Source organism: Centruroides vittatus, unplaced genomic scaffold (genome assembly GCF_030686945.1).
Source record: "Centruroides vittatus isolate TY-2023 unplaced genomic scaffold, ASM3068694v2 scaffold_1014, whole genome shotgun sequence".
NCBI classification, from domain to species: domain Eukaryota; kingdom Metazoa; phylum Arthropoda; class Arachnida; order Scorpiones; family Buthidae; genus Centruroides; species Centruroides vittatus.
Window position 1 is genome coordinate 902,949 of NW_027122665.1, and position 13,991 is coordinate 916,939.

The following is a 13,991-nucleotide window of genomic DNA, read 5'->3' on the forward strand; positions in this document are numbered from 1 at the left end:
AAAGGACTAATGCAAAACATAGGGTTAGGTTTCTTAATATGTTTATTAAAGCAATTGATAATTTATTTCCAATCAATAATTAACCAACAATTGCAATTAAAAGTACTGTATTAGTCTTTAATATTAATTTTAGTTAAACCAGGACATTTTCTTTTTACAAAGTATCATCATCATCAACATCATCATCATCATCATCATCATCATCATCATCTTGGCTTTTTTGTTCTCTTGATCAGAAGTAATGGCAACATTTTTCATATCTTTTATTTTTATCATAACAAATTCTTATGGATGACAAAATAAAAATACATTATTAATCAAAAATTTGTTCTAGCAGCTTGTGTTTGTTTGGTCAAGTACCGAGTGACTTTTTTCCAGAATTTGTGTTTGTATGCCAAATTGTTTGAGTACCGAGACACTGTAGTATTTCATTTGACATTTTTACAAATGAAGTAATCATTCATACATAAGTAATACCTATGGTTTAAAAAAAGTTTAATAACATTTTCCTAAAAATGTTTAAATAAACTTTACTACATATGAAGATTAATCTATAAAAATAAAATACAGTGACGGTCTTAAGGGCTAAAGTCTGAAAGCAATGACAACAATACCTGGTTGACAGAAAAGTTTAGTGCAAATTTTTTCTTTCTTGTCCTATTGATTTTCATTAAAGTAAACCCAACAAAAAGCAAAAAATAATTTGAAAATTTCAATATCCTAAAATATGAGGGCAAATTTGAGATGGCATTCATTCTTACTTGAATAAAAAATTATTGAATAATGAAGTCTACACTTAAAAATTGTGAAATTTTGTACAGAGGATTTCCAAAACTGTGTTAGAAATTGTGTTGTATGGGGGATACCTGTATTAGAATATACTGTTGAATAGTTTTTAGATAAATTATTTAAATATACAAACTGTTTGTATTATAGCTTCATAAAAAAAACAATTACCATTTTTGTTTTAAGATAAAATTTATAAAATTTAAAAATATCAATCAATGTTTACATGTAATAAATTCATGAAATGAAATAGCATTTATTAATTAAGCAATTTTTTATTTATTTCATTTATGAATGGAATAAAAAAAGTTCAAAAGTTTCTGTATCATGCATTTTGGGAGAGTTTAAAAAAATATTTTTGTTTATATTTAAAGACCAAACATAGATAAGCACCTTAAAAAAAATGATTTTTTCAAGGAATAGAAATTACATATTTTTTCTGTGTTTTAAAATAAATGCATTATACTGAATATAATATCAAAAATGATAATCTTGGTTTTATTAACATGTCTCAATATCAATAGTTGCTCTAATATTATAGATTTGTATACTTTCCTCAAATGACATAAGAAAAATAAACAAACCTGTACAAAAGAAATCCTAGATTTACCTATTTTGAGATTGATCTGTAGCATCTGGGGGTGAATAAGCACCTTCACTTCCACTGTCTTCTTCAAAAAGAAATCTTGGGGGAGGATGTTTCTGTGTTTGACCTTCGCAAGTCCTTTTGAATGGAATTTGACCCTCTAATATTTTTAAGATATTTTAAAAACCAGAAACATTTATATCAAAATTTAAATAAATGTAGTATGCACAATAAAAAAGAATTAATATGTATATAGTAAAACTTGGTTATCCAAAATGGTTTTAAAAATGTAGCATTGTATATGCCACTGAGTATAATGTACAGAGACCACACTCGTCACATAATTGGAAATTACTATGTCATCTGTTGATTGTACAAAACTAAGTCATATTCATAACATTACAATTCATTTGAATAAATTAATTTACTGTCAAATACAGTAACTGCATTACAGTATTTATAGATCATGAAACTTTAAGTGCACAGTGCTTAATGTAGTCAAAACACAAAAACAAATGAGTTTCTGAATTACCCAAAATTTTGTTTATTCAAAAGGTCCACGGTCCCATTGAGTTTGGATAATCAAGTTTTCAAAGCAGAGTAAAGACTGACATTTTTTCAAAAGTTTCTTGCAAATCATTTTTATTAAATTTTTGTAAAATTAATTCAGAAGAGAACAGAAAAGTCTTACCTTTTACGGCCTGAGCAAATTTTTCGTCAGTCTGAAGGATATTTCCTTTTATGAGTTCCAATGGACCAGGACGATGGGAGAGCCTATCATTTAAGTCGTCGGCTAGACGAGCTTTTTTTAATTGCCTCTGCTTGTCTTGAAGACTTGGATCGATTTTTGTATCTACATAAAATCCATCATGATATTATAAAATACATCTTAGTTATAAAAGTATTTAATTAATTTATATATTTACTTTGATTTTGAGAAAAACTAAATTCTTTGAAGTCATTTTCATGTATTTCTATACAATATGAATATCAAAGAAAGTATCATTTTCCCTGATTTATTCTCAAAATAATAAATTCAGTTTATTTAATTTAACTTCATAATCAATTCTTATTCATTTAATAGTAAAATATTTTCCTTATATTCTTATTATCAATTAAATGCAATTAAAACGAAATAATAAGACATAATAACAACAAAACACAAATGTATAAGACTTGACATAACTAATATACTATACTTTGTTATAAAATAACATATATCAGCTGCAATGTGAAAAGTTATTGAAGCTGAAATTAGAATTGACTAATGTCTAATTCTAATTTTAAAACTCAGATTTTAGTATTTTATTTTATTTTTAATAAAAATAATATCTCTAATTTCCAATTATCCAGTATCATACTGTTACACTTATTATCAAATTAAAACTAAACATCATACACACAGTCTTCCAGCAAATAATATGTATTGGAATCAAATAAAAACGAAATGTTTTTAGCCTCTTTCGGGGCCTCCATAAACATTAATCATTACAGAAAATTAGCAGCGATTTTAAACGTTCCATTTTTATTTGATTCCAATACATATTATTTGCTGGAAGACTGTGTGTATGGTGTTTAGATTTAATTTGTGCACATTCCAGCCTTTGGAGACATGTGTTGAGTATCTTATATGTTTTATTAGTTTTGTAATTTTTAATCATGTAATTATAATTTTGCAAATGCGCAATTTAAACTGAAAATTAATAAAAGACCATGCTTGAAATAAAAACTAATAGAGAAAGTGACTTTCAAAAAAAAATTAACATTTAATGCAACATTTATTCTGTAAACCATTAAAAAATGAAAGCAATAAACTCTCTTTTCCCATAAAAATTTATGAAAAATCTAAACAGAGCTTGAGAGTGTTGTGGAAACATAAATTTCCACAATTCTTTCAAGCTTTCTGTTTTGATTTCTCAGATTAATTTTCAAAAACATCTGACGAAAGTCAATGAATTAATCTTATAAATTTTTTAAACGAATATAAATGTCATTAATATTTTTACCTTCCAAAATATGTTGCTGTATTAACTCCTGTCTATCAGGTCTTCGCTGAATTTTATTTTTTAAAATGTCACCCATCTGAAAAATATATAAAAAATTAAATGCTAGAATATTTTTAAAATAAAATTAATTGCAGTTTAAATTTTAAAAAATCATTACTTAAGTAACTACTTCATAAAAATATCTTTTCTTCTGAACCTAGAATTTATCATCAATTTCTCACTTAACATTTTCATGCGAAACCAAATAATAAAAGATATTATTATTTAGTTTTATTGAAAGTAATTAAATAATTAAATATAAACTGTTATAATTGTAAAAACTGTACATTTTACATAGTTTTTCTTAGAATACTTTCTTCCAGATTTAATTATTTTCCCATTATCATTATAAATTTATTTCAAAATTATAAAATTTATCAATAAATGCTTAAAAAAATTTAAAACTGCCAAGATAAAATTTGAATGAGTAATGAAAAATATTTTCTATTATGGCAGTTAGTATTAAAATCCCAAATATGCAGAATTAAAATTTGTGACAAAATGTGCTAAGTATTTATTACTCTTTGTGAAAAATAAAAATAATTTATTACCATTTTTTTTAAAGAAAATAAATTTCAGTAACTACAAAACTGCCAAAAAATTTGAGCAATAAAATATATGTTTTTGCTATTTTATGGCATTTAAAAAAAAAAATAATTTAAAATTTTCTGTTGAAAACACAAAATTTCACAGATTAATTACCTATCATTTTACATATACTTGAAATGTTATTAATATCACAAATATAACGCAAACCCTAATTATTATAGCATCAAAATTATTCATTTTACATGAAATTCTGTTATAATTGCGTGCTTTTAACAGAATTCCATACAAGTTACACTGCCTGAACCTCTAGTCAGACCCCCTGATTGGACTTGAGGCTCAAGTGGAAAGCGGAAGTTGCGAGTTCAAGTCCAGCTCAGAGCCAATTCTTTTCTTCCAGAATATTCTAAATTATTTATTAAATATTAATTTAATAATAGATGACATGTAACATCTCCCTTTAGTGACAAATTATTTAGTAAGTACTTAAATATAATCATGGAAAAGTAGCTCGACGTAATCTGGTGTTTGTTGGTTTTACAAATTTATCGGGATTTTATGATGTTTGTTTATGTATATATACATCAATGTTTGCTTATTAAGAACTTTACATTTATGAGATTAATTAAAAATGAGGGGAGTTATTTCGGTGCTGACTGGCTGTGACAACCTGTTGCTATGCTGTTTTGCATATTTTTTCAGGTAGATTATGTTTATTAAAATTTATTAATATTTTTTTTTGCAATGACATGGGCTTGTTACAGTTTGTCACAGGTCATTTATGTTAATTTTGTATGTATGAAATATTGTGTATTAATTATTATGTATGGAATTCTGAACTGATTCCAGGGAGCTGTGTCCTTACAAAAAAAAAGACAACTCTTCCCAGGACTTCTGCCAATGTCTCCAAGTTTGTTTGTGTTACCGCACTGCCAATTTCTGCATCCGGGTTCGGGAATATTAACCTGATTCCCTTTTGGTCTATACGGGACTTTGAGGAAGAATTACCAGCACTGCCATGGCATGCAGAGGAGCTACACAGGTGGTATTTTCAATTCCAGCAGGAATACAAAGAAGAGATCAAAAAAATAAAAATAGAGTCCTGGCATGCCTTTTGTTCTGGGGCAAGCAGTGACCCTTGGGGCTTTGTATATAAGCTCAGTGCTAAAGACATTGAATCCCATTAGCAGTGATGATGCTGGGTCTGCTGCTGATAATCTCCAGACCACCATTGACAGGCTCTTTGAAGCCTTCTGCTCCAGCAATCCCTACGAAGAAGATACTCCAGAACAGACCAGTATTAGGGATCATAACCATGCCAAGAACCTCTCAAGTGATGACCCACTGTTCTCATTTTTGGAAGTGGATAACATCATTGCCAGGATGCCAAAGAAGTTCAAGAAATCTGGAAAGCCTGACCAGATCTATTGGAAATCTTTAATATCTGCTTGCAAAAGGGCATCTATCCCCATCCGTGGAAGTGCACATGACTCATCATCATTAAATATAAAAATTTTTCATCAAATGGATTAAAGGGCACTGCGGCACTCTGGGCAATGAACATGCAGACATGCTTGCATGTATATATACAACAACTATGCTCATAAACATCATTCCAGCATATGATCAACTTCTGATTTTAAGGCTAAAAAACTCCTGTGGCATCAGACTGTTGCTAAATGGCAGGAGGAATGGGAACAAACTCCAGAATCGCACATCATTTGACAATTCCTCCCGGATGTTACAAGAAGGCTCAACCAGAAGTGGCTTTGCCCTTCCAGTTGAAGGGCAGCACCGCAGCTGCTTACAGAGCAGCTGCAAGCTGTAAGCCATGCCTACCTGTATAGATTTCGACATAGTGATATTGACAGCTGCCCTACCTGTGGGGTGCGTGACAGGGTCAAGCATTATCTGCTGTCATGCCCATTACTACAGAACATAAGAAAAGAACTCAAACTGTATGTAGACAAAGACAACTTTGGCTCAACATGTAAGCCAGAACACCTTGTATCAAGCAAGAAGTACTTTTCTCTCTTTGAAAAGATGGTTAAACTATTTCAACAAAACATTAATACACTAATTACAGTTTACTGCTTTTGCTTTTGTACTGCTGAAGATATCACACGATCTTCTGTTAGCCTATGATGTACTTTATTGTCGATGACTTCATAAATCTGCACACTGTTTTCTTTCTGGCCAACGGTTTACATAATGTTGTATTTGTGTTATTTGAGCACCCTAGATGAGCTTCTTTATGTACTTACTATATGTATGTTGTAAAACAGAGTTTGCACAGTTTTTGTATATTAGTCTATTGTATATATACAGACTCTGTTCACTTTGCTCCATGTAATTCATGTTGTTATGCTGTTATTGCTATTGTCTAAGGCAGGGATGTCCAACCTGCGGCCCACAGGCCACACTATGGCCCACTTAATATATTTATGTGACCCACTGCACCCTAATATTTTTAGGTACATTTTCATTTATTTTCATAAAGAATGTTATTAAAAATTATTCCCTTTTCACTGGATACACATTGATGTTGTAATGATTTAATTGGTGCTAGAAAACTGTACTACCCCAATGCATAACATACTGTTGTGAACAATTCTTTTTGTGCATGAAAAACATGAAAACTGCTGAAAAAATAAGTTGAGTGATTCCCATTTAACTAACATTCTTAGAACTAAGACTAGTACCATAAAAGCATATGTTAACAATATTATAAAAAGAAGGCAATATTAGAAATCACATTGAATTTACTTTTATTTTGTGTGAGTATAATTTTTTTACTGTCACTAATACAGTATTTTATGTAAATATATATATTTGTTATTAAAATTTGATGTTCACATTTTAAACTTTTTAAAAGCATATATTTATATAAAGTACCTTTGTGGCCCACTGAATATATGTAAATTTCTAATTTGGCCCATTAGGAAAAAAGGTTGGACAACCCTGGCCTAAGGTGTTGGTTCATCTATCTGACTAAATAATGTATATTTTCGCATATTTTTGCTATTATTTCCTTATCACACATATTGTCAGTTCTCTAATCAGCATGCTACATCATTGTACTGTACCTCGTATTTTTACCCCGACTGTGCCCAGCGGTGTCAGGTAAAATAAAGTTTATTTTGTTTGTCTGTCTGTATTGATGTCCTAGTAACTGTATTTTATGTAATGATTACGGTATTTGCAAATGATTTTGTATTCTAATTATTATTTTTGTATTATGCTGTTTACTTTACATTTGATAATTTATTTCTTTGTTATTTTGCTTACTGTCTTCCCTGTACAAAGGATAAAAAAACCTTGTACTAAATTAAATTAATTAATTAAAACTAAACATTACTATACTATGACATTATAGATATTAAGAATAGATGGATACTCTCTTAGTGAAAAACTCTTTTGGTATGAGTTTTGCATCACATTGCAAACATCACATACTTATTTTGTCTTTTTGCACAATAACTAAAAATAAATATTTTTACTATGAAACTATTACATTAAGTTATGATCCTATTTAAATTTAAGAAATGTATGGGTCAAACTTATTCCAATGACTTGTGATATTTGTTTTACATAAAAATAAAAATTAAAAAAAGTCAATCGATCAATTTTAATCTTTAACATAAAACAAATGAAATTTTTTAAATATAAATATTTACCTTAGCTCTTTCCAGTTTTTGCCTCTGTTCGTGAAAATGTGGTGAAGTTTTTAATGCTAGAAAATGTAATTAGAAATTGATGAAACTCAAATTATAAATACCATTATATTATAAAAAATAATAAATACTTATATAGTTACATAAATAAAAATTAAATTACTAATCAAATTGTTGTGTTTAGCATTTAAAAAAATGCTGTAATGCTGTTGCATGACTTTGCTGACTAAAAACTTAAAATTGTGTAAGGTGCCATCAGTTATGAGATTTTATACAAAAACCTTTTTAGATTATTACTTATTATAAAATGGCAAAATGCTTAATTTTGGAGGTAGAGATGAAAAAATTGTAAATGCTAATAGCAAATAAAATCTTCATTAAATCCAATTCAACTCAAGATATGATTCCTGACCTTCCTTTGTCTCCCACCCTTGACCTTTAGCCACTAAAATTTAATAGCACCAATGCTCCTAACATACAAACATCCATGCAAAATTCCAGAAATTTTTCACAAAAGGCATAGAAGTTATTCAGCTTCAAATTGGGTGAACAAAACAGTGTCTTCCAACACACACAAACATCCATACATACAGAAAAATCCCAAATTTTGATTTGCATTTCTTGATGTTTCAAGGTATCTGAAGTCTGGAAATGTTAAAATCATGGGGATGTCATTTTTTGATCAATTGTCATATTTTCCCTCTGTCATATGAAGCAGATAGGAAACTAATATGTAGATGATGTCATATTAAAATAGAGAAACTAAGAAAGAAAATAGAAATTAATTTATAAGATTTCTGTTTAATAATGGTAGCTATTGATGTCAATTTATTCAAACATATAATATATAATCACTTTTATTTTTTAAGAAAAAATTGGAATAAAGGCACTCAACTTTAAAACTTCACAGAAAAGGATATACATAATATTAAAATATTTCTGAAAGGCTTTTAACCTGCAAGCACTTTTAATATTAATAATACGATATAAAATATTAAACTGGGAAATTAGAGTTTAGGAAACTAAAAATAGTTTATTATAAATTAATGATTTATAGTTTATTCGAATTAATATTAGATTAGAAAGATAAGAAATTTGTGTTATAATATAGCAAGACAGTTTATTATAATTATGTTAAAAATTCCATCTAATTTTCTGCAAAATGTGTAATTAATAAATAGCTTATATTAGTTTATGAAAGTCTGCTTACCATTTTAATAGTGTAATGATAGTAAAATAATCTCTAATAATTACTTGATCAACAGTATTAGCAAGTTAGTCGTCGATAAAATAACTTTGTTTTCTTTTCTCTTAGTATATTCATTAAATTGCATAACAATGTATTTGAACTGTTTAAATGTATGCATTGTTCAATAGTGATGTGTTTTATTTTCTGGCACCGATTATCATGTCACAACTGTATCAGTTTTATTTTTAATTTACTTTCATGAAATAAATTACTGTATTTAATTAGATATTTAATTAGGTTGTAATATCAAAACTGTATAAATTTAATTTTCGACAATATTATGTAATTGATTTATAATCAATGTAAACGTAATAATTGACATTTAAGATAAAAATTTAATTTTTCAGCTTTGTTTCCTGAAGTACAATGTTATCATAATTTTTAAATGAATTTTTATTTTAATATAGTTTAATAATTTTATTTGACAGAAAATATTATATAAATGTCTTCTAAAAACTCTACGACTTACATGGCATAATTCCTTGTTCCACTAATTGATTGAGGGGTCTTCGTAACATTAGTTTCACCTTCAAAGCTGAAATATTTAAGATGTCATAATGAAAAGTCTATGGTAGATAAATTTTTATTGAAAATAATATCTTTACAGTCAAGTTTTGGATAATTTTTATCAAAACTGTAGTCTTTGCCAAAAAAACAAAGGAAGTATCCCACTATAATTAAATTTTACATATATGTATATGACGACAAAAAATAATAATTAAAATTTCAAAGCAAATTGACTGTAGTCTGTATGGCAACCTCTGGAAGCAATGCATGCCGATATGTAGCAAGTCATAAAATCAAAGTTCTTATGCTGTCCTGTGACAGATTTTGCTATGTAGTTTGTAAATGATGCTCAAAATCACCAATGTTCTGGGTTGGCTTTAGCTGACATCCCAATGTGTCATGTCCTAGACATACTCAATTGGGAAGAGGACAGGTGATCTCACTGGCCAAGGAAAGGTTTCAATTTCATGAAAACACTCTTAGAAAATGTAAATGAGTGCTAAATGTAGCTAGACATTATCCTGCTAGAAAACAAAAGATGGACATGAAAAGGAGCACGAAAACTGCTGTCTTTTCAACATACATGTGTAGTGACACGATGCAAGCTGATAGCCTAGCATGTATCATGTTGTTACTAAGGGAAACCAGACATCAGCAGATAGGTTTCCACACACCAATACATCTCTAGTTACAGTGACATGCAGCTGAACAACTGAGCCCACCTGTGATCCCTGACTGACCCTTGACTGATATTCACACAGTTATCATCAACACCAAGACAAATGAGATTCTTTGCTAAAGACAATTTGACACAATTCTGCAACTATCCATGCTTACTGATCATGGCATCATGCCAGACAAAGTCTCCGACGTTCTGTCATTAGTGACAGGCATCTAAGAGGGTGTCTAGAATAGAGTCTTTGCCTCTCTACCAATTGCCTGGCAATGGTGCAACTTGCTATTAGATTTTGCTAAAGGATGCCATATATTACTGATGATGACTAATGATATCATTGGAGCATTAATGTTTCTCTCACTATTCTGTAATCCTCCCTTATGTGTGTCCTGAGAGCCAACTAGAGCCCTTTTTGATGAGTCCATAAATCTTCTATCCATTAATGCTTAACATTATCTCACAGATGAATCACTGACTCAAATGGCAAGTAATACACTGGTAAGACCAAGTGGCTTCTTGAGTAATTAATTTATATTATAAAAATATAATTAATTTAAAGCTTTATCTTATGGCTTAATATCTTTATTATAATTATAACCAAACCTCTTAAATCCTTAAAATGTAATTAAAATTAAGTGTCTCTATTGCATTAATAAGATTTTAAAATATTTTTAAGATTTAAATATTCCTAAAATTTTGATTTTTTGTAAAGTTTCAACAAATTATTTGATATAAAACTAAACAGATTTAAAATTTAACAATTTAAATATTTAGATTAATATTACTACATTTAAAATTTTAAATTATTTCAAAGTATTTATAAAAAGATTCATTAACAGTAAAATTATTTTATATACAGTTTAAAAAAAACCTGTAAAAATGCAGCCAAATTCATTAAAACGAAAGTATAGTTCAAGTAAAAATTACATCAGATTAATCGATATGTTAACAAGAGGAAACATTAATATACTGTAATTGCTAGCAAGAATAACATAATACTTGCACAATTTACTCTGAATTGCAGAGAATTATGAATCATAAATTATAACAAGCTAAATTCCAAATTCCAGAGATTACTTCATTTACCTAATAAAATATATTTTATGAAACACAATCATTTAGTAAAAAGAAATAGAAATATATAACAGAGCAGTTCAGTAAACATATGTAAATAAAAAGATAACTCCATTCTTCATAAATGAAGTTAAAAAGAACTGTTTCTGAGCCAAATTGAAAGGAATAATAAAAAAAGTAAAGTTAGATTTGTGAGCCTAAAAATGCTTATGGCATAACTGTTTAATTTTGCAACATTAAAGCAGTGTACTAGTAATGTTTTAATATAATTTTTTATATACAAAACTTTCTTTGTACAGCTTTTGTTCTGTCGGTAAGCTGCAGAGCAGGAGGAACAACTAAGCCGAGGATGCCAAGGATGCCGACGACAGACATCTCGGATGCAAAAGAGAATTTTTTACACTTTTGTTAAGCAGACTTACTCGAGATTTTGCTAATACGAAAGTACAGAAAGTATTATTGTAGGAATTATAAGAATAATAAATGCACTTAAATATTTCTACATTTTGTTTATTTAAATTATTACCTATTTTTAATTGTAGTTACAATTACCAATTAATGCTAAACACTATAATAAAAATAATTTTAGGACAGAATATAAATTCTTGCATTAAGGTGCTAAGCACCATAGTTCCAGTTGTGGTAAATCATAGAATTATTTTGTCTCGGTTCTGTAATTTACTGATGACATGAAAACTTTATAATAAAAGATACATTTTGTTCTAACTTTTGATGGCTATTTCCATTAGTAAGATAATCCGCAATTAATCTAATAAATGCTTAAACTTGTGCTTGAAACATTTCAGCATCATCAATTATTATTGAAATTTATTATTTCGCCTCTCTGTTATAACACAGCTAATAGATAAATTCAGCAAACTGTGATCGAATTTTTCAAAAATAATTTATATATAACTGAAAGAGATTGCAGTTTTTACAATAAAATAAATAAATATTTAGAAAAATAAATACTTACATTCTTTATTCTTATTCATGGCTTTCTGAAGAGATGCATCGTCTACGATGGCTTTGGGAGGAGATTCCATGTCCCTCGTGTTATATAAGGGAATTATAATTTTCCCATTTTCCGTCTTGTAATGGGTATTTCCTTCGGCCATATTTGAAATACAAAAATTACAATCCTTAAACCACTCTGGATATATACTAACTATGGTTTCTAAAAGATCTTGATCTAACTGGATACCCCAATACGTTTGATTATCTCCTTTTTCTAGAAAATAAAATCACATAACTTTTACATTTATTTTAAATTTGATTAAAAATTATATCATATTTGATAAGAGACTGAATAGTCTAAATATTTGTCTCAAATTAGATGATTTATATAAATACAGTTTGAAAACTATTGAAATGGTGATGTATGAATAACATTATATGTTATCCCAGATTACTCATAGATTACCAATGTACGTTACATGTATCCCAGCACTCGAACAGGAGATTAAGAGCGCAGTTACAAAGTCCGATAATTTTCAATTATACTATGATATAAAATTTAAATAATAACAAAAGCTTAAGTGCAATTTTGTTGAATTATGAGAAATTTCTCTATTTAAAAGAATATTTAAAGTTTAAAAACATTAAGATACATTAAAACAAAGTTAAAATTGTGTTTGCTCCATGCAGCGTCATAACTAGTCTTTTATGCGTCCGGTGCGAGCTTCTGTAACTACGCCCCAAAACTATGATATAAAACTTGGTCCAGGTCATTTATATGCCCCCAGGGACTGCGCCCTGTGCCTGGGCACCGCTGACACCGCTCTAGTTACAGCACTGGCTCCATGTTACAAAATTTTATTTTAAAAATAATTTTTATATTGTTAATTATTACAAAATGCAAAAAGAAGCTTAATTTTAAGGGTAGAGATGTGAATGCCAATAATGAGTACAATTTTCGTTAAGTCTGACCCTAATCAAGATACTATATGTGATCCACCTTTATCTCCCTACTCCCTCAAGTTCGGTACTTCAAACTTTAATAGCATCAACGCCCCTTATATATAAGTTACCATGCCAAATTTTATTTATTAATCTTTACTCTATCCTGAGATATTAAACAAAATAGACACCAACATACACACTTTTTTTACTTTCTTTGAAGTCTCAAAATGTAAAAATTTACAAAAACCTGGAGTGTAAAATCTGACATAATTACGATACTTTCCTGTGTTATAACAGTTGAAAAGGTAAAATTAATTTCAAAGCTTTTCTAATATTAAAATTAATTTATAATATAATTGAGAAACAATATTCATCATTAATATTTAATATTGAGTAATAAACTCTCCAAATTTATGAGTTTTCTGGCATTTTTACATCTGTAAAAAATTAATTCATAAATTGTAATAAATTACATAATTCAAAATAAATTGGAAGATTATCAATATATAAATTTGATTTGAAAAACAATATTACATCAAAATCAAATGTTCGTAATTCATTACAGAGTATAATAATTAGGCTGCAATTTGAAAAAACTGTAGACCTATAAATTCCACTGCCGTCTGTCCATCTGTCCTTTCTTAATCTTGAGAACGGAGTTAGAAAGACGATAGTTGAGACCAGATATGGAAAGCTTAGAGGCAGGAGGTCCCGATTAACTGTATATAAACTTCCTGTTTGCACCAGAAGTCACATTATTTCAATTAAAAACTTTTCCCCAAACAGAGTTAGACAGATGACTGGCACAACTCTATTGTTAACACAAAAAGCATGTTGTACAAGGGCAAAACACTACTAAAATTGAGAACATTATGACAAAAAATTGCAGTCTAGCATTGTGACGTCATCACAATAAATACTGAGTTTTTAAATTTGATATATATAG

At 28.6% G+C, this 13,991-nt stretch overlaps 1 protein-coding gene across 7 annotated transcripts in view; it reads right to left on the minus strand.

Annotated features, from left to right (window-relative positions):
* LOC136986145 (myocardin-related transcription factor B-like) overlaps window positions 1-13,991 on the minus strand; it is a 103,576-nt gene that overhangs the window by 15,132 nt on the left and 74,453 nt on the right. For all 7 annotated transcript variants that reach the window (XM_067283620.1, XM_067283622.1, XM_067283625.1 and 4 more), the window contains 6 exons: window positions 12,120-12,374; window positions 9,356-9,421; window positions 7,641-7,696; window positions 3,379-3,454; window positions 2,064-2,225; window positions 1,397-1,532 (listed from right to left, as the gene is read on the minus strand). In XM_067283620.1, the coding sequence (XP_067139721.1) occupies window positions 1,397-1,532; window positions 2,064-2,225; window positions 3,379-3,454; window positions 7,641-7,696; window positions 9,356-9,421; window positions 12,120-12,374 (751 nt within the window). The remainder of the gene's footprint in view (window positions 1-1,396; window positions 1,533-2,063; window positions 2,226-3,378; window positions 3,455-7,640; window positions 7,697-9,355; window positions 9,422-12,119; window positions 12,375-13,991) is intronic.